This window comes from Chelonoidis abingdonii, chromosome 7 (genome assembly GCF_003597395.2).
Source record: "Chelonoidis abingdonii isolate Lonesome George chromosome 7, CheloAbing_2.0, whole genome shotgun sequence".
Classification (NCBI taxonomy): domain Eukaryota; kingdom Metazoa; phylum Chordata; order Testudines; family Testudinidae; genus Chelonoidis; species Chelonoidis abingdonii.
The window spans coordinates 2,460,727-2,479,958 of record NC_133775.1 but is presented as its reverse complement, the minus strand read 5'-3'; the positions used below and the strand labels follow the sequence as shown (position 1 = coordinate 2,479,958).

At 58.1% G+C, this 19,232-nt stretch overlaps 1 protein-coding gene and 1 long non-coding RNA gene across 2 annotated transcripts in view; both read left to right on the top strand.

Annotated features, from left to right (window-relative positions):
• Nucleotides 1-8,813, top strand: part of ERI3 (ERI1 exoribonuclease family member 3) — a 149,258-nt gene extending 140,445 nt beyond the window's left edge. Inside the window, exon 6 of the mRNA XM_075067562.1 lies at nucleotides 7,856-8,813. Within this exon, the coding sequence (XP_074923663.1) occupies nucleotides 7,856-7,963 (108 nt within the window). The 3' untranslated portion in view covers nucleotides 7,964-8,813. The remainder of the gene's footprint in view (nucleotides 1-7,855) is intronic.
• LOC142047075 (uncharacterized) overlaps nucleotides 1-19,232 on the top strand; it is a 381,985-nt gene that overhangs the window by 192,225 nt on the left and 170,528 nt on the right. The window lies entirely within an intron of this gene.

The window sequence follows — 19,232 nt, the reverse complement described above, 5'->3', positions numbered from 1 at the left end:
AGCAGTTCAGCATCCTCTGCCACCTTACCGTGGGCTTCCACAGCGAGCGCAACCCAGAGCCGGGGTCCTGGGGGAGCCCAGCTGGTTCGTGCACCACCCACTTTGCATCAGACGTGACTGCTCATCGCAGGCAAAAACAGAGCGTTATTCGATGACAGGAACAAATCTCTCTCAACAACAACAACGAGCAAGGAGAGACCCAGGAGGTGAAGACGTGTGAGCTTCTTGCCCTGAACAAGTCTGCTCCAAGGGAGAGGAGGCTCCCCAAAGTCCTGACTGGCTTAGTGGGGAGCAGTTCCAGAGCATCGCCTGGTGACTCCGTGACAGTTGTGTAATTAACTAATTATACGACTGTAAAGGGGCACCGTCAGGGAGTTTAGAGCCAAAATGTGGATTTCATTAAATGAAAAATAATGTTAAAGTTTTATATTAATGGAAATGTTTACATGAGGGGAACTAGATTCTTTTTTCCAGATAGCTTTTTCTGCCTTTTTACCAGCTCAAAGAGAGTGGTTGAAAAAGTTTGGAAATTCACAGTGTTAACAAAAGATTTCAAAATGTTCTTGCTAATTTTTTCTCTGTCTTTTGACAGCTAAGGGTTATATGTGTCCCCGGGGACCCCAAGGAGACTTGTTCTGTGTTTGGGATTTTCTCCCATGGGGTTGTCAGCCAACCCAGTAACAATGACTCCAACCAGAAAGGGAAATTAACTAATCTGGTTTCCTTATCCGAGCCAGCATAACTGGTGAAAGAGACACCACTGCAGCTTTTGACTGTGTTCGGTGTAAGCATTGATAGTGGTGGTAGTAACACCGGAGGACATTGGACTGGTTTGTTTAAATGACATTTATTGATTATGTCCCTTTTCAAGCTGGAAATGTGCGTGTCCACAGGCTGCCTGAAATCTCACTGGTGCTGTAGAGAAGGGTAGGCCAAGAACCCTGGATCATGGATGAGTGTCATTTGCAGCTGTACTTCGTGCCTGGCTGCTGCCAGGAGCTGGCCTCCTCTGTGACCCTGGCAGGGTGGGAAGCCCCAGTGTCTGAGACTTTAAAGTACTTTCCATCTTGCGTTAACAGTCAGAAGAAGAGCTTTCCTGTTTAAAGATTAAACGCAGTCTTTAAATATTAAACAGTAAAGCTCGTCTCTCCTGATTGTGTGGCTGCTGCCGGCAGGCGGCTCAGAATTGCCAGTTTTAATTAAAAAACTTTATTTTCAAATACAATTCACCAATCCCACATCTCGGCGCACTCCTACTCCTCCAGGTGGCTGTGCTCCCAGCAGGCTGGGGGCAGCTTGCCTCTCGAAAGTGGCATGTTTTGTTTGCTGTGTCTGTGCGCAGCTCTGGGGTTTGCACCTTCATTTCCATCTGCCTGTGCCAAAGTGACAGTGTCTGCGAGCCCTGAAGTGTGAGCAGCCTTGTCTGGGGCTGATCAATGCCCCTGGCAGTTCCTTCCAAAACCCCAGGAAAAACAATTAAAACCCAATCGATCCTGCAGACAGCTTTGAATATGCATAAGTGCACACTTGACCTTCAGTGGTCAGGCCACCTTCCACCCTAGCTGCTTAGCTAGTTTGCTCAGGTACTGCAGCCGTACCAAATGACCTTGATTAGCAAAGGAAAGTGCTATGCCTGGTGCTGATCCAAAGGGCCGAGGTGCGTGGCTCAGACTTCCTGGCTTGGCTGCTGCTCTTCCGGTTCCGTTCCCCACAGCTGACTTCCACGTGCCCAGCCACTGTGCAGAGACTGGGCTTGCAGTGTGTGAAATTGGTTGAGACAGAATGGTTGTACTGGGTGGAGAATGGTCTCTGGGCCCGGTGGTGAAGTGGGGAGCTCATGATGAGTCACCCAGGAGATGTTGCAAAGGATGAAGTAGGCAGTGGAAAGCTGAGGTCCTTCCCAGGGGCCAAAGGGTAGCAGGTGCTATCAGTAGAGAAGGAGGGAGCTAGAGAGGAGTTGTTACGTTTCCTTGCTAGAGCAGGGATACATCTGCTACCTATTCAGGTGCTAGAAGGTTTGATCCTTCTGTGTCATCTGTACTGTGCTGTCCGTCTTGGAGCGCAGCCATCCCTGTGTTTTCTGCGTGCCTGTCAGGCCATGGAGAGGTTGTCAGCATCCTCTTTCCTTCCTGCTCCCCAACCTCAGCCAGGCAGAGCCCCCAAGGGGAGGGCAGCTCTCTCCTGCCCAAGTCAGCGGCCCTGCAGCCAGGCCCAGCTGGAAGGGAAGATACTGCCCGATTCATAGAGCTGGGATTGCCTCTCTCCCAGCTGCTGCACCCTCTGCCCCTGCCATTGATCCGGAGCAGGGTGAGTGTGTGGTGAGCAAGCGATATAAGAGCTGGGGGCAGGCTGGGGCTCTCCAGGTGTCAGCTGGAGAACCAGGTGGGATGTTGGGAGGTGCAGAATCATACTGCAAACAGCTATCTCCTTCCACCAAGCTCCCTCTGCGTCCTCTCGGAGCCCCCGGCTCCCACTCTAATGGTCACCCCTATGCCTGCATGGCAGCTCCCTCTCTGTTTGGACTGAAGTCTATCAATGCTGTATCTTAATTGCCCCACCCCACATATCCCACGGGGAGTGAGAATGCTCCCTCTGCTGCAGGCTTGGGGAGGAGGCGCGTGCGCCTAGGAGCAGGATCTGAGCACAGCCTGCCTGGGCATGGTCAGGCAGTTTTGGCCGCTGGGCCAATTAATGCAGCTTGTATGGTCCGAGAACAAGACCTGTGCTTGCTCATGCAGCCCATGGAGCTGGCAGATTCCCAGCATGCAATGTACCATCCTCATTCAAGCGCCAAGCCCATGCTGCATGATGAGACGTAGTTTCCGGGGGCTGCACCTCTGTATTCATGCCGGTGGCAACAGTCTGCCCTGCTTTACGTAAACAGGCCGCCCGAGATCACCTGGTGAGCTGCAAACGTGACAGTCTTGGGCATTGTCCCATTTCCAGACAGCCCAAGGGAGGGCTGGGTTCCCCCGACAGGGAGCCGCCCAGCTGGCGCAAGGGGCGGGATTGAAGTACAGGCATCAGTCTGACTTGCGAGCGATAGTCCTGGGTCTGGGCCAGAGGGAATCTAATGAACAATAAAGATATCAGTGCATATTTGTCGAAGGCCAAGAGACCCTCCCCGTGTATACACACAGTGTAATTTCAGTGAATTATGCATAGACTTAATTAGGAGTTTTAATTGCTAATCATCTCCCAGTAGGATTAGCAGTGTTGTCTATTAATTATCTGTGGAGCCCTGTGTTTTGCTAAGGCAGGAGTAACAGAGCGGCATGAATGGTTACATATGCTGGCAATAAATTCACTTCCAAGAACCCGCGAGGCCCCAAGGACCAGCGAAGGCCCTGCTGGCGGGGAGGAGCCTGACACTCCTAGGGGGAGCGCAGGGCTGGGCAGAGCCGCAGGTGGCAGGAAGGGGGCAGTGGCGGAGCTTGCCTGGCGGGGTTTGTATTTGGCACCTGTATCTTTATCTCTGAATTCTCGCTGTGCCCACTCTCCCCGCACCTCTGTTTAGGTCACCACCCACTTGCTTGCTGGGGGGCAGGGAATTTATTTTATAAATCCCACCACGGTCCTTCCTCTGCTCCTAGGGCCAGGGCACCTGCAGGCAGTCAGGGGCATTGCCGGCTGCCAGGGCTGAGCTGTGAGCTGGCCAGCTGCTCTCTGAGCAAAGGCCATGTGTGGCCATCTGCCCTGTCAGGGCTGGATCTTGTGACCCACCGGCTGACGCTGGGCTGGGGGGACGTGGCACCTGCCGTGCCAATGGGCATATTTACCATAGCACACAGTGCCCCTGGGCTGGGGGGACATGGTACCCACCGTTCCAATGGCATATTTACCATAGCACACGGTGCCCCTAGGCTGGGGGGACGTGGTACCCACCGTGCCAACGGGCATATTTACCATAGCACACGGTGCCCCTGGGCTGGGAGATGTGGTACCCGTCATGCTAACGGGCATATTTACCATAGCACACGTTGCCCCTGGGCTGGGGGGATGTGGTACCTGCCGTGCCAATGCGCATATTTATCATAGCACACAGCACCCCTGGGCTGGGGGGACGTGGTGCCTGTCGTGCCAATGGCATATTTACCATAGCACATGGTGCCCCTGGGCTGGGGGGACGTGGTGCCTGTCGTGCCAATGGCATATTTACCATAGCACATGGTGCCCCTGGGCTGGGGGGACGTGGTGCCTGTCGTGCCAATGGCATATTTACCATAGCACACGATGCCCCTGGGCTGGGGCGATGTGGTACCTGCCGTGCCATTGGGCATATTTACCATTGCACACGATGCCCCTGGGCTGTGGGGACGTGGCACCTGCCATGCCAATGGTGATATGTACCCTAGCGTGCAGGGCCCCTGGGCTAGGGGGATGTGGTACTTGCCAAGGGGGATATGTACCCTAGCATGTGGGGCCTCCGGGCTGGGGGGACATGGTACCTGCTGTGCCAACAGTCATATTTACCATAGTGCATGGTGCCCCTGGGCTGGGGGGACATGGTTCCTGCCGTGCCAAGGGGGATACGTACCCTAGCGCGGGGGGCCCCCGGGGCTGAGGGGATGTGGTACCCGCCGTGCCAAAGGGGATACGTACCCTAGCGCGCGGGGCCCTGGGGCTGGGGGCACGTGGTACCGACCGTGCCAAGGGGGATAGGTACCCTAGCGCGCGGGGCCCCCGGGGTTGGAGGGACGTGGTACCCGCCGTGCCAAGGGGGATATTTACCTTAGTGCGTGGGGCCCTGGAGCTGGGGGGACGTGGTAACCACCGTGCCAAGGGGGATACATACCCTAGCGTGCAGGGCCCCGGGTCTGGGGGGATGTGATACCGCCATGCTAAGGGGGGTATGACACCCACCGTGCCTTTTGGAATAGGATACCCCATTGTGCCACTGGGACCGCAGTGCTGCTGGCGTGAGCACTGGGTCTGATTTGGGCAGCCTGACATCCAAGGCTGTTCTTTCCATTTTGCAAGGGTCATGAAGCAGCTTCAGCCCCTGGAAAGGAGGCCCCTCCTTTCTGTGCGTCACTGTGGCCCACCCCACCCCGGCTGACTACAGGCAGGGCCTCTATACACCGGAATCCAGCCCTGCCTTTCCACCTGTGAGCTCAGCCTGCGATTGTGGGAGAGGGTCCCCCCGCCCAGTAACCACCTTTTGGGCTAGTAAGCATGGGGGCTGGCCGGGGGGTGGTGCCGGGCTCCTTCTGGGGTGAGAGTGCTGCCTTTCCAGGGTCATCAGTGTTGAGGGCAAGGAGCCAGGTGTGGTCCTCAATGCGCCCCCAGGAGCCGCGTCCCTGCTTTCTCCAGCCCTCTGCTTTCTGTTCTGCTCCCTCCTTCTCCTCGCGGGGGGTCGGGAGGAGGTAGGGGAGGAGGTCGGGCTCCGTCCTGGGGAGCAGGGTTCTCAGCAGGAACGGCAGGGTGAGATGGGCCTGCGACGATAGACATGCTGCTGGGTTCACATGATCTGCTCAGTGTCCAGTGGCTCACAAGGCAGCAGCTCAGGCTGGGGGAAGTGAAGCTAAGCCCTCGCCTGTTTGTCAGAAGCTGGGAATGGGTGACAGGAGATGGGGTCACTTGATGATACCCTGGTCTGTTCATTCCCTCTGGGGCACCTGGCACTGGCCGCTGTTGGAAGACAGGAGACTGGGCTACATGGACCCTTGATCTGACCCAGCCTGGCCGCTCTTATGTTCTTAAGGCAGGTGCTGCGGCTGGGGCTCCCAGTGCAGCTGAGATGAAGGGATGTGCTGCTGTCAGGAGGTAATTATAGATGTGTATGACATGGACGCTCAGCCTGGCTGTTTGCAGATTTGCATTGTCCTACCGGTTTAACTTCATTAGCGTCTCCTCCGCCCCTCTCGCTGGGAGCCTTCCTTGTGCCTCAGCCCCAAGACGGCAAGGCCCGTGTTGTGCAGCGTGTCTGGGGCAGGGGCAGGGTCCCTTGTGGTGCCGGGGGAGCAGGACCGGAGCCGTCTGCCCTGTGGGCAGGCATTGCCACTGAGGAGCAGAGCCGCCCGATGGAAGGGAGGGTTTGCAGAGCTCCCGGCCGGTGGGAATGGGGAGCTGGCAGGGGGCAGCCTTTGGCCAAGGAAGGCACCCCCTGGGGGCGGGAGCCCAGGGTCTGGTCCCCCAGCTCCACTGGCTGTTGCATTATTTATCCCTGGTGGAGAGGCTGAGGGCAGCCCGGGACACTCGCCCAGAGCTCCCTGCTGATGGTGGCCGGTCCCCTTTCGAACCGCTCCAGCCCAAGTGAGCGCACTGACGCTGGGCCCAAAGTGAGAGGCTGGAGGGGGCTGCTCTGGTGGGCGTGCTCAGAGCGCACCTGCCGGGTCACCATGAATGGGTGGGTGCCATGGGGTGTAGGCACCTGCAGAGCCGGGGGGAGCTAGGCAGGGTTTGCAGGTGCCTGCGTCCTTGTGTGGATCTGAGCTTTGTACCCACAGCGCTGTGAGCTGCTTGGGGTTCTAGCCCCGCGGCCTCCTGCACAGCCTGCCGGCCGTGCAAAACCCAGCCCCAGGGAGAGTCTAGTCAGGTGCCAGGGGGCAAGCCAGGGATCCAGTGCTGGCGCAAGCCATGGCAAGGCCTGGGGTGCAGCGTGGAGGGTCACCCAGGGGTGGGGTGCCGGCAGCAGGGGCGTGGGGGAGATCTGGGCTCAGGCCCAGCCAGCAGCAGTTGTGTGTCACCTGGTGCCCGGAACGCAGCACTGTAGCTTTGTTCTTACTGCGTTTGTTCTCGATTTTGTCCTTGTTCTGTGTGCGGGGGTAGCTGGCGCTGGGCGTCCCCCTCCCCTCGGGGGAGCCTTGGGGGCAAACTGGTTGTAATGGATAAGCACGTGCACAGAGATGTGTGAGGGGGAGGGGCCCTGCATGAAAGGGTGTGGGGAGCAGAGGGGGACGTTCACTGGAGGTGTATCATGGGCTCTTGGCTTCTTCCTGCCCTCCCGAGTCTAAGGCCCAGAATTCCCCGCTGCATCCCTAGGGTGCCAGCACTCCCTGGCTGCTCTCCGGGGGCCTGTCAGCCAAAGTGGGACAGAGCTCCTGGGGTTCTTGCAGATTCCAGCAGGAGAATCTCTAACGAGCCCAAGGGCAGCCGCTGTGCGCAGGGCAGAGAACGGGACTGGGGCATGGGCTCTCTACCCAGTAACGTGCCTGAGTGATCCATCCCCTGAGCTCCCTGCTGCCGAGCACGTGTACCTGGCCAGACGGAGACTGAGTGCAGCCCTCAGAGCCGCTGGCCATCTGCCCTCAGAGGCTGCGGGGAGGAACAAGGGACCCTTCCCACTCCAGTGGCCATTGCAGACCTGTCCCCTCGGGGGGTCTTCCACCCTGCTCTGCGGTAGCTTGTGCTGGCCATGGCTGGGGATGGCACAGGGCAGGCCCTGGCACTTCTGGGGCTGATGGCTAGAGACCATGATTTGTCGTTGTTGCTGTCGTCCCTTTATTTGTGGAGGCTCTGAACGTTGTGGCGCTGGGCACAGGGCAGGGCTGGGGGACTCTGTGGATGCTGGCGGGCGATGGAGATTGCTGAATGTGGAAGGGGCTCAGATGGTGGAAGGCACTGGGTCGGTGCTGGGCATTCCCATGGCGGGAACAGGGCGGTGGCTGGGTAGATGTCTGAAACGTGGAGCCATCTCCTTGGGGTTAGACCAGAGCTCTGGGCTGGCTGTGGCTGGGGGTGTCTCAGGACGGCTGTTGTGAGAATACAAAGAACTGGGAGCGCTCCAGAGCTCCAACTGCCCTGGCAGGCGGAGCCACTCCAGAGCCCTGGCAACGGGCCCGGCGGATGCTGCTTCCAGGCAGAAAGCACCTGCCAGCCGCCCGGCGAGCTAACCACGCTCTCTCTCTTTCAGGCATACAGCTTCGCCATGGGGAGCTGGCCGAAGAACGGGCTCTTAGACATGAACAAAGGACTCAACCTCCAGCACATAGGGAGGCCCCACAGTGGGATCGGTAAGTGACGCGTGCGGGGTTCGCGGGGACTGCACCAGCCCTGCTGTACTGGGGGTGGCAGGAGCCTGTGGGGGCTGTTTCTCACAGTGGGTCGGGAGGTTTGGTGCACTCGGAACTGGGACGCTGCTGTCTCTGAAGCCCTTGAGAAAGGGCTCCGGGGTAACTTTAAACCCAAGCCAGGGAGGACATGTGCCCCCACCCCCCACCCCATTGCGGCGCCTCAATAGCTTCAGAACATGAGCTGCCACCTGGGTGCCAATTCGTGGCCTGTGCCAACTCCCCTCCATCCACTGGGGGCCCCCCCAAGCTGCATCTCCAGCACATGCGCTGGCTCGTGGGTGTGGCCCATCTGTTACCTTCCCCCGGCGAGATCCCTCTGGCTTGGGCTTTGGTCCACTCCTGATCTCCCCTCACTCCCCAGGCTGGGCACTGGATGCTAGGCCCTGGCTCGGTGCATCGTCTCAGTGTCTGTGCTCTCCCGGTGAATGGCAGCTCGACGCCATATCGGGCTGGCACTGCCCTGTGGCTGGCTCTGCGGGACTTGCCATGCAGTTGGGAAGCAGGATGCAGCTGCATTACAGAGCCTGGGGAATTGAGCTGGTTCGTTCCCTGGTTAGCTCGCGCATGTGATGAGTTTCATGGTCAGGCACCTTGCTTCCTCGTGTACAGAACAGAGCCACAGTTCAGTGTGCCTGGCTGCTCGCACTTGGAGGGGGGTCAGGAAGCGTGACAGGGCTGAGGTGCATGGGAAAGCCATGCATGAGGCCATGCCTGGAGGAGCAGGGGGACAGGCCTGTGGGTCGGGCTGGAGGGGCAGTGGCCTTGCTGTGGCTGGGAGAGCAAGGGGGCACTGGCTGTACTGGGTGGAGGGGGCTGTGGGGTTGGGATTAAGGGGTATTGGCAGAGCTGTGTGTGGGGAGAACCTAGTTCTGGGCTAGCAGGGGACAGCAGGTGGGTACGGCATGTCAGGGGCTGTGGGTCGGGGTTGAGGGGTGGGAACCAGGTTGAAGCACAGTGGCAGAGCTGTACAGAGGAGTGCAGCATGGCCAGTGGTGGCAGCATCTCACTGACCCCAGCGGCCCGTTGCTCTGCTCCCCCATCTTGGAAAGATGCAGCAGGTTCCTGGTCCCTGCCTCCCAGCCCTTTATCTGTCTGGCGTCCATACGCGTCGACGCTGGCCAGGGTCTGAGATTGAGCTGGAAAAGTCACCCGCTCCCTGAGCCTTGAGGAGGCTGTTTGATATTGTTCCAAGGCTCTAACCACTAAACTCTCCAATCAATCCGAGTTAAGGAGATGAATTATTTAAAGCTCACCAGCTTTTAATTAGCAGGCTCCTTTTGAACTATGGATCTGGTTGCATTATTGACGGAGGGAGCATTAAAATTTGCTTCCTTGCCCAGTAGCACATTCAAGTCACTAGTGCGTGGGGTGGGGAAGGGCCCTCAGAATATGGGGGTCTGGTAACAACCCGCTCAAGCTCGACTCCTGCAATCAGAGTCACAGCCTCCTGGGGGCGTCGCTCCTTCTCGTCACGTTCCCGAGGGGGCTGTATGTCTGGTATCTCCTCCTTCCTTGATAGCCCCGAACACCCCTTGAATATCATCTGTCTTTGCCTTTAATTACCGTCTGCATTTATCAGAGCGTCATTAGCTGGCCGGGGTGTTTGTCTGCCCTGACGGATCGTTTTGAAAGCCGGTTGTTTGTTCTCCCGCTCCCGCCAATCGCTCTGTTCTTTATTTTCCTCCGGTCTTCAGGAGGGTTTTGCGTCTCGTTTCAGCGAAGCAGCCTCCAGGTGGGAGCACAGGCTGCTGCTGTGGGGTCTGGTGTGACGCGCAGGCCCAGTGCCTGGAGCGGGAGCCAGCGTGGGCATGAAATGGGGCCTTCTCAGAGCCAGGGCTGCCATGCTGGGGGGATCGGGGCCCTGGGGCTGCCGTGCCGGGGGGGTCGGGGCGCAGGCAGAAAGGCAGTTCTCACAGGACGGCTCAGTGTCCCCATCCAGCCATGGGGTCCTCTCCAAGGCCTCTGTGGAGTTGCCTGGGGGAGTTCAGTCCCCGTCCTGCCCATGCTGGGGGCCTTTGGCACCCCGCTCTCACAGACGCAGCCCTCGCCCTAGGCACTGGGGGCTCAGCTGAATAAATTGCTCCTTTTCTGAAGAGCTGCTGCTGGAAGGGGGCTGCTGGGGGTGGCCGACAAGCTGCCCATTGCAGCCCCCAGTGGCAGGCAGAGAGAGCAGCTGCTGGCCAGGGCGCAGCTGGGAGTCTTCATCTTTCCCAAGGCGGTGTGGACTGTGGAGACTACAAGTCCCAGCATGCAACAGGGCCTAGGGTGCTGGGCTGCATAGTCCCTCTGGGTTGCCCCTGGTGCGATACAGGGGGGCAGCCAGACTCAGTTCTCAGGTTTCCAGCTCGGCGTCGCTTGCTCCCTCAAGTTCCAGGCCTCCTGGTGCGGGGCCCTCGTCACACACAGGCACCCCCTCCCCCATTGCCCTGGATGGGGCGGGAGCGCGCAGTCCCCTCCCCCATTGCCGTGGAGGGGCGGGAGCGCACAGTCCCCTCCCCCATTGCCTTGGATGGGGCGGGAGCACGCGGTTCGGTCCCCTCCCCCATTGCTCTGGACGGGCCGGGAGCACGCAGTCCCCTCCCCCATCGCCCTGGAGGGGCGGGAGCGCGCAGTTCCCTCCTCCATCGCCCTGGATGGGGCGGGAGCACGCAGTTCGGTCCCCTCACCCATTGCCCTGGAGGGGGCAGGAGTGTGCAGTCCCCTCCCCCATCGCCCTGGATAGGAGCGTGAGCGCGCGGTTCGGTCCCCTCACCCATTGCCCTGGATGGGAGCGTGAGCGCGCGGTTCGGTCCCCTCACCCATTGCCCTGGATGGGAGCGTGAGCGCGCGGTTCGGTCCCCTCACCCATTGCCCTGGATGGGAGCGTGAGCGCGCAGTCCCCTCCCCCATTGCCCTGGACGGGGCGGGAGCGCGCAGTCCCCTCCCCCATTGCCCTGGACGGGGTGGGAGCGCGCAGTTCCCTCCTCCATTGCCCTGGACGGGGTGAGAGCACGCGGTTCGGTCCCCTCCTCCATTGCCCTGGATGGGAGCGTGAGCGCGCAGTCCCCTCCCCCACCGCCCTGGACGGGGCAGGAGCGTGCGGGGGGAGACAGCACTTTTGGATTAAGGAAAATAGGTTCACCCTGAGCTTCCCAACTTACCCCAGGTGTGTGTGGGGGTTGGGCAGGAGCCAGGACAGGGTGGGCTAGTGCCTGCAGGGCTCAGGATGGGTGAGACTCGAAAGGGACCCCCACCCCTGGTTTGTATGGCTTAGCACTAAAACTGATCGCTGCTGAAGCCCCCGTGGGTGTTGGATGCTGGCGTTCCCTGCCCTCTCTCTAGTGAGAGATCCAGCATGAAGAGTGCTCCAGCTCCCCGGGCCAGGGTCTGCAGACACCGATCGCGATTGCAGGAGCCTCCGTCCTTGGGCACGTAACGGAGACACCGCAAGGGGCTTTGGGGCTCAGTGGGCAGCACTCTAGAGAGTCCCAGCTGCAAGGCATCTCCAGCCAGGTACCCAAATTGACCTGTCCCAGCTGAAAGCTTGGCCTGCGCTACCGTTGTACTCTGCAAAGCTTCACCCTGCTATGTGCGTGGCCCCTGAGATGCTCCGGTGCCCTGCAAACCTGGTGGGAGGTAGGTGGATGCTGAGCGCATGGTACCATCCTTCCGAAGGCCTCTTGGGTGACTCTCCCAACGGGCGATGGGCTCACCTATCATCTCGCTCCGCAGTGCTCTCTGGCGTGCTCGCAGAGTACGTGGGTTGCAGCGTAAGACGCTCTCCTAAGACCTGCTGCTTTGGGCACTGGTGTGTGAAATCTCCCCCCACTGAGACAGCCAGGCGATGGGGTCTCCTGCTCGTGCTAAAACCTGCCTTTGTGCCCTCGTTTAATTACTGCCTAGAATAACAGAGCAGCTCCTGTGTGCAGTCCCCTTCCCTGGAGCCGTCTTTCCCGGGGGATCCCATCGGGGAGACTGGCAGTTCTGCTAAAATCCCAGCCCAGTTTTCCAGAGGTTTGCAACATGGACGATTTGTTTCAGAGCTGACAAGAAAATTGTAGTGAATTGCCACTTTCTTGCACGCAAACAGCAGGGAATTTTGCCCTCTCAGTGGTACCTGTTTCCCAATTAATTCCATGTTGTCTTGTTTTCCAATTATTCGGAGACTTGCTGGGCCAACTGAAATCTGCACAGCTCAGCAGAGTCCTGTCTATTCTGGGCCCAATCCTGCTTGGTGCAGGGCCTTCTCCACTCCACCTCAGTTGCAGCCAATGGGAGTTACGGGGTCTCAGCGCCTTTCCCGATCCGGCTCTGGAATCCATAAAGAAAGGGCAACTCTGGAAGTGTGTTCTGCAGAGGGGGAGGTGGTTCTGTGTGGGTCGGGGAGAAGCTCTGGGTTTCTGAGCATCCTCACGTGGCAAGTGCGGCTAAACATACACAAAAGGAAGTTGGACAGCTGGAGACCCACACTCTGAGCTTTCAATGGGGCGCCACGCCTGGAGGAAGCTGCTAGTCCTGTTGTCCTACTGCCAAGGGCTAGTGAAGCATTTTATGGCCCCAGAGAGTCATGTGACCGTCTTCTGGGTTTGAGCCATGGTGCCCGTTGTGGTTGCATGCACGAGCGGTAGAATGTACTTGTGCAAAACCCCGTTGCATTTGCACATGGGTCCAGTGTGTGGAAGCTCAGTTTTGTGTTGTAAGCTCTGTGGCACAGGACGTTTCATTGACTGTGTGTGTGTGTGAGACCTTTGAGCTGATGTTTGCTCATCATGTAACTCAAACAACTTCGGCTTACGAAGCCAACCTTGGCAAGCTAGTGCCCCATAGGGAGGGCCAGCTGCGGTGGGGTGGACGAGCGCTGGTCAGAGGGACCTGTGCGTGGTACCCCTGGTGGCGGTGCCCTCCCGGAGCACTGATACAGAGCAGAGTGTTGTCCCCAGGGTCGCTGGAGACTCCTCTTCAGGGAGAAGCGGTGGTGAAAGCCGTCATTGTACTTGAGCACCCGGTACAGCTTCGTGCTGTGGACACACCTGCAGCGCTGAGAGGGGCGATAGAGGGGCGCGGTGCCCACAATCTCTGGGGATGTCCAGGGGAGGCCGAAGGAGACAGAGTGGGTCTCGGAGAAACAGGAGTCAGCCTAAGGACAGAGGGAAAGGAATAAAACCGCTCTGTGTTTTCCTGCGAGCGGTGAATATGCCTCACGGAGAATGGCTGTAAATACAGCTGCCAGGTGACTGACTTGATCACGGTCAAGCGTTAAACAAGCATCCGGTCCCGGCAAAGGAAGAAAGCACCTTTGAGGGGGCACGTGATAAATCTGGGCATCTCTGTGCTGGGATTCTGGATCCTGAGCCGGGGTGATGGAATGGGAGCTTTCCCTTAGGGCAATGGAGTAACGCTGCTGACTACAGCAGAGATTACCAAACGGCCGCCGATCGAGCACCGGACACCTCTGCCCCTGCACAGAGGCTGCTTCCCGGTGGCTACAAGCTGCGTCCAGCTCTGCAGAGCCTTGTGCTTGGGAGGCCATGAACTGAAACCACCAGTTGGCTGGACTTGGTGGGGAAGGCAGCGCCAGCCTTTGGGAGTCCACAACCAATTCCCTTTCCAGCCTTCCTGGAGCTTTATAACCCGCTCACATCTTGGTGCCTTTTGTCCATAGACCACGTGGTGACCTGTGGGCTGGCCAGGGCGTGGCCCTTTGTGATAGAAACCATCGAGGATCTGGCTTGCTGGCTGGCTGTGCCAGAGTTTCCCTAGTGCCCACTCTGCTCCTTCGCTTCTCTCTTTCCTGGCTCCCTGTCGCATCGGCTTCCCCAGGTGGCCTCTGCTCCGTTTGGTCACGTGCCCCCGCAATTGGTTTAGAAACATATTGGAGAGACCCATGGCTTTGCTGGCCCAGTATCCTGTCTGTGATGGTGGCCAGTGCAAGACTCTGCAGGTGAAGCTTGTTTCAGCCCAAGCTGAGTTCCTCCTCATGGTTGGATACCAGGCTGCTGTGTTGGACCCAGTGTTTGCACTCCAGGTGCATCCAGGCCCAGTGGGTCTGGGCAGCATCCAGACACTGTCTCCTGGGGGACGCACTCCGTTTGGCACCCTCCTTGGGATGTGAGACCCTGCAGTCCAGCAGCCCTGGGCCCCAAGACCAGTACTGACCCTCTTCCACGAAGTCGCCTCTAGTGTAAGCACATCCTCCCCGGAGCTCCTGTTGCAGGGGCAACTCTGATTTCCAGCTTAGCTCCTTGGGGTCCTTGTGATAAAGGAACCCGCAGACTGTGCAAAGGAACTTCTAAACCAGACACGCTTTACTCAGGGACACCGCAGAAGAGTTCCAAATCGAGGCAAAAATAACAAACCTCTGCACACCAAACGCTTCCTCGGGTGCATTCACCGCACCCAGAGCCTTCGGGGTTTGGGTGGTCTCCTTCCTTCTTGCCCAGTCTCCCATTGTCAGTCAGTGGATGGGCAGTGAGAGAGAGAGGCCAGGCTAAAGAAGACCCACGTTCTGGCTTCCCTCTGTCTGGTGACCCCCTGAGCAGCTTCAGAGCCCTCTCAGGTGACCAGTTGCTTAGCTCCAGTTCACCCTGGGGTCCAGAGTGGGTTGGGCACACTTGACTGGAGGAGTGTCAGGATTGGGGACTCTTGACAGCTTTCCCATTGTCCTCCCTCTGCCGGGTGTAAGGATTTCTCCTCACACCTCCTGGGTGTCCCAGCCCAAGATGGAGGCTATAGCGCAGCAGTGAAGGGCACAGCGCAAAATGGCATTCACCAAGCAAGAAGGAAGGTTGCAAATTGATATCGACATCTGTAGACACCTAGTAACCATCACGCTGCCAGAGCGCCCTTGGGAGCGCCCGATTGTGCAGCTTCTAGTGACCCTAGTGGGTGGCCAGCGGGGGAGGTGACAGCTCCGGTGGCTTTGTCCCAGCCCGTCTCACTGCAGACTCTGCTGTTGTGCAAGACCACGACGCATGCAACGTTGGCTGATAATGTCGCATTGCCAGCACCTCCATTCATTCGCCTTTCTCTGCCTGTCCTCGGGATCCAACTCCCGCATTCCTTCCGGCCCACCCACTCCGCGGCGTCCCTCCCTGGAGACCTTTGTTCATTTCCTGCAGCTGCTCTGGCCTGGATCCCTCCCCTCTTCTCAGGCCCCTTGCCACCGCTCTTCAGAAGGGTGGGAGCCTGGTCTAGTGATCAGACGTTCTGATGTCTCTTCCCTGCTCTGCTACTGCTGCATGTCCTTGGGCAAGTCCCTCCCCCCACCCTGCACCTCCGCTTCCTCATCGCTCACATGGGGGCGCGGCTGCTGCCCCCCTGAGACTGGAGTGGAGAGACTGAGGTACTGGTACCTGCCATGGGGCAGGGGCCCTGCCAGAGGAAAGGCCTATGATCTGCACACTCTGCTCTCGTGGAGGAAGAGCAGTGGACACGGGCTATCTGTCTCTGGCTAGCTGACCCCCCAGCCCAGATGGTCCCTTTGGAAGCAGGAGCCCTTGACCCTGTTTCAGGGTCCTGGAGAGCCGGGCTTGGTTTTGGCCTTGCTCGTGGCTGATGGGGCGGAGGCTCCAGGGTGACAGATGTTCTTTGGATCGTCCTTGGGCTGGGCCTTTCTCCTGGGTGGCGAGATGACCTGGGGCTGTGTGCAGACCTGCTGGCTTCTGTGGGATGGCACCTGGTTCCACCAGGGGGCTTGGCCCCTGCCATGTAGTGCAGAGAGCATCGTACCCACACACAGCCAACGCTCACAGCCACCAGCCTGCGGTTTTCCGAGTGAGCTGGTCTAACTTCGCAGCTGGAACCTTTCCATAGCAGCCAGCTCCCCGGTGATGTGACTGCCACGTCCCGGGCACAGTCCTGCTCCTGTTGCAGATAGAGCGCTGGCAGACCTTGGGCCGAAGTGAGGGGAGGTGGCTAAGAGAGACGTGGCCCTGGGCTGGCCCTTCCCTTGGGGCGATGGGAGCGTTGGGGAAGGGCTGGACTTGCCTCTTGGAATTGGGCCAGTACCTGTGCTTGCTGACCTGGGTGCTTTACAGGGCTGAGAGAACTAGGTGTGTCGGAGGCCAGAGGGGCCTGAGGGAGTCATGGCTGCCTTCCCTCACGGCACAGAGCGTGCCGTGGTCAGAGCGCCATCTCAAAGTGATGCCTGCTTGGTACATAGAATGGCTAAAGCCTAAAGTAACTCGTTAGCCTCCTGGTATCGACCCCTGTCCTCTGAGACCTGCGGATTGAGCTCCAGCACAGTGGGACTCACTCCCTCTTAATAAATCTGAGCACTTTCCAACCAAAATGGCAGCCAGGCTGCTCCACTGGCTCTGTGCAGATGCTTCTGCTCGTGCCTCCCTGTGTTCACGATGTGCGTTCACCCTCCCGGAAAAGCCCTACCTATTTTAAAGGTTCAGCAGCCCATATGGCGAGAGACGTGGTGAGCGCAGCTCTGTCTTTCTAGCTCCCTCGCGCTCTTTTCATTCACGGATTGGGAATGTGGGAAGGTTAGGGTGGTAGATTGTTCCTGAGCCAGAGCATTAATTAGGCCTCGCCGAGAAGAAGAGGAATTGCGTGTTTTTAACAGGGAGGTTAATGGGATGCTCACAGAGTAGACAGTTTTAATGAGCTTCAACTCGATGTGCAGTGAGTTTACTCTTTGTGTTAAAAGGGTCACACTGCAGTAGTTTGATGTGGATTGTCTCCTGGCCCCCGGAGTCATAGGTGAGCGTCTGTCAGAGTCCAGTCAGAGCGCATTTACTTAGTGACACGATTCTAATTAACTACCACCGAGCTGCCACCGCGCCGTGGGGAGCGCCTGCCGGGGTGCAGCTCAGCTCTTCCTGTGCTTCAGAGGCACCACCGGTGCCCTCAGCGCTGACAGCCAAGGAGAGGCCGATGGGAAGGAGCGCGCTTGCTAAGTGCAGCGGCATGTTTGGCATAATGGATGCCCTGCCCTGCAACCTGCAGCCTCGGGACTTCTCGTCCCCTTGAAGGGCCTGATCTTCCTGGCTTTGCTTCATCTGTCTTTTATCCTCCCTGCTTTATTCGTGCGCGCTCCTTCTCTCCTCGCGCACACCAGACCCAGGGGTGCAATTGTTCTCCTCCCGGGCTCTCCCCTGCCTAGCGCCTTAGAATCTCCAACTTCCCTTGTGCTTTCATCACAGTCAGCATCTCTCTAGCCCGTCCATCTTAGGCTGCCCCATCGTCAGAATACCTGTGCCCACGTTCCCAGCCGCGATGTGTGTATGACCCCAGTTCCTGGTGCCCACTCTGGTGGTTGGCAAAGGGCAGCCCTTCGATAGCCAAGTGTTGAGGGATTGAGTGGGGCTCAGCACTTATCACAGGTGCCCAGTTTCACCGGCCTCGGCATTGTTCTTGATTGATCTGTGTTCCTGTAGCACTGCGGGTCCCTAGCCGTGGAGCAGGACCCCCGAAAGGACCAGACCAAGGAGCTCCCAGTTGAAGCCTGAGGCCACGTCTACACTACGGGATAATATCGAATTAGCTAAAATCGGTTTTATAAAACTGATATTATAAATTCGATTTCTTGCGGCCACACTAGGCACAGTAATTCGGCGCGCGTTGTCGCTCCATGGCAGGCTAACGTGCGATTTCCGAAGCGTGCATTATGGGTTGCTTTCTTGTACTATCCATAGTTCCCGCAGTCTCGCCCCCGGCCTTGAATTCTGGTTGATCGATCTAATTGTCGCCGCGGTGGTTCGGTAATGTCGTCAGTTCATTCCCTTCAGCCACGGGTACAACATCAGCTGCAACCTTCACGCCGGTTATTCCCTGGATTTCGCCTGCGCAGACGCCAATAGCACGGCAACCAGGGACCCTTTCAGCTGTTTTTTTCCGGACCGTAGTGTGCTGATCCGCTGCGGCAGAGAGGCGATACCCCAAGCGCTACACAGCTGCATTCACTTGCTTTTGCAAGTGAGAGCAGGATGTACCGGTCTCTGTAGCAATCTCTGCCGGAGAAAACTGGCAATGAGATGACGGTTATCTCTCGCCCTCTACTGTGCTGCTGCGATCTATGAGTGCCCTGGCTGAATTCAGCCGGGGGTGCAACTGGCAAAGCAGAAATTGGGTTTGACTTCACTTGGGACCTGGAGTCAATCCCCCCTTATGTTTCTAAAATTAGAGTCAGTCCTTGCCTAGAATAAGGGCAGAGTTTGTATGAGAGGTCAGGTGCAAGACAGCTGCCCGTGTACGATCACAGGGGGTGCCCTGCCAACAACCCACCGTTGCTTCCCTCCTGTCTCCCCAACCTTCCTGGGATACCGTCGGGAGTGTGCTGCCCATTTGTGTCATGAGTAAGTAAAGATGCGGAAATAAGAAACCACTGAGTGTTTAGTGACCTAAAATGAGCGGGGAGGCAGCCGCCTCTAGCACGAGATGTCCAGGCAGACATGACGGTGTGGGGAGAAGGAGCCCACTGCTGCTGCTGTGTGACAGTCAGGCGTACAGAATCTTTTCTTGTACACACGGAAAGGGAGGGGCTGAAGGCCCCAGTGGCATGGATGAACGCTGGTTAGTTAGCCGTTCTGTCCTATTCTACTGGAGTAACCAGCCAAGGTTGGCCTCGATGTCAACAGGTTAGATTTCTGCTGAGGCACTCGGTACTAGTCCCATGCACCGTTGACGACGGGAGGGTGGAGTGGAGAGGAGTAGACGGAATATACTGCTCTTGCACGCGCCAGTCATCGCGTCTACGCCAGCAGCATTCAGTACCCATAGGGGTGACATTGAGTAGTCAAGAAGGATTTTTTCCCTTTTCTTTCACGTGGTGGGGGGGAAGAAACGAGGAGCTGTTCCCTGACCACCAGCACAGAAGTTGGACCTACAGACCTGGGAGAGCTCAGCCAAGGAAGTGCAACTCTTTCAGGAGACGTGCTGTGGACTGTGGCATATGCTTGGAGTCCTCAGTGCCCCCCCCCTCCATGGAGCGTGCCATTGTGAGTCTCTGCTGTCCCGTTACGCTTGTCACGGCAGCGCTGTTGTAGCCGGGGAATTTTTTTTTCCAACGGCTTTGGCATTTCGTTCGTAACGGAGCTCTGATATAACAGAATTTTGCCCCCAACAGCGATCAGATCTAGTATCTCCTGCATACGGTCCATGCTGGAGGCTCTTTTTGGATTTGAGACTGCATCACCAAGCCTCGGCTGATCAGAGGCATGCCACGCTGCGGCAACAAGGAAAGTGTAATTCAGAAGTTCGGGGCCTTTTCCTGTTCTACCTGCCCGCTGC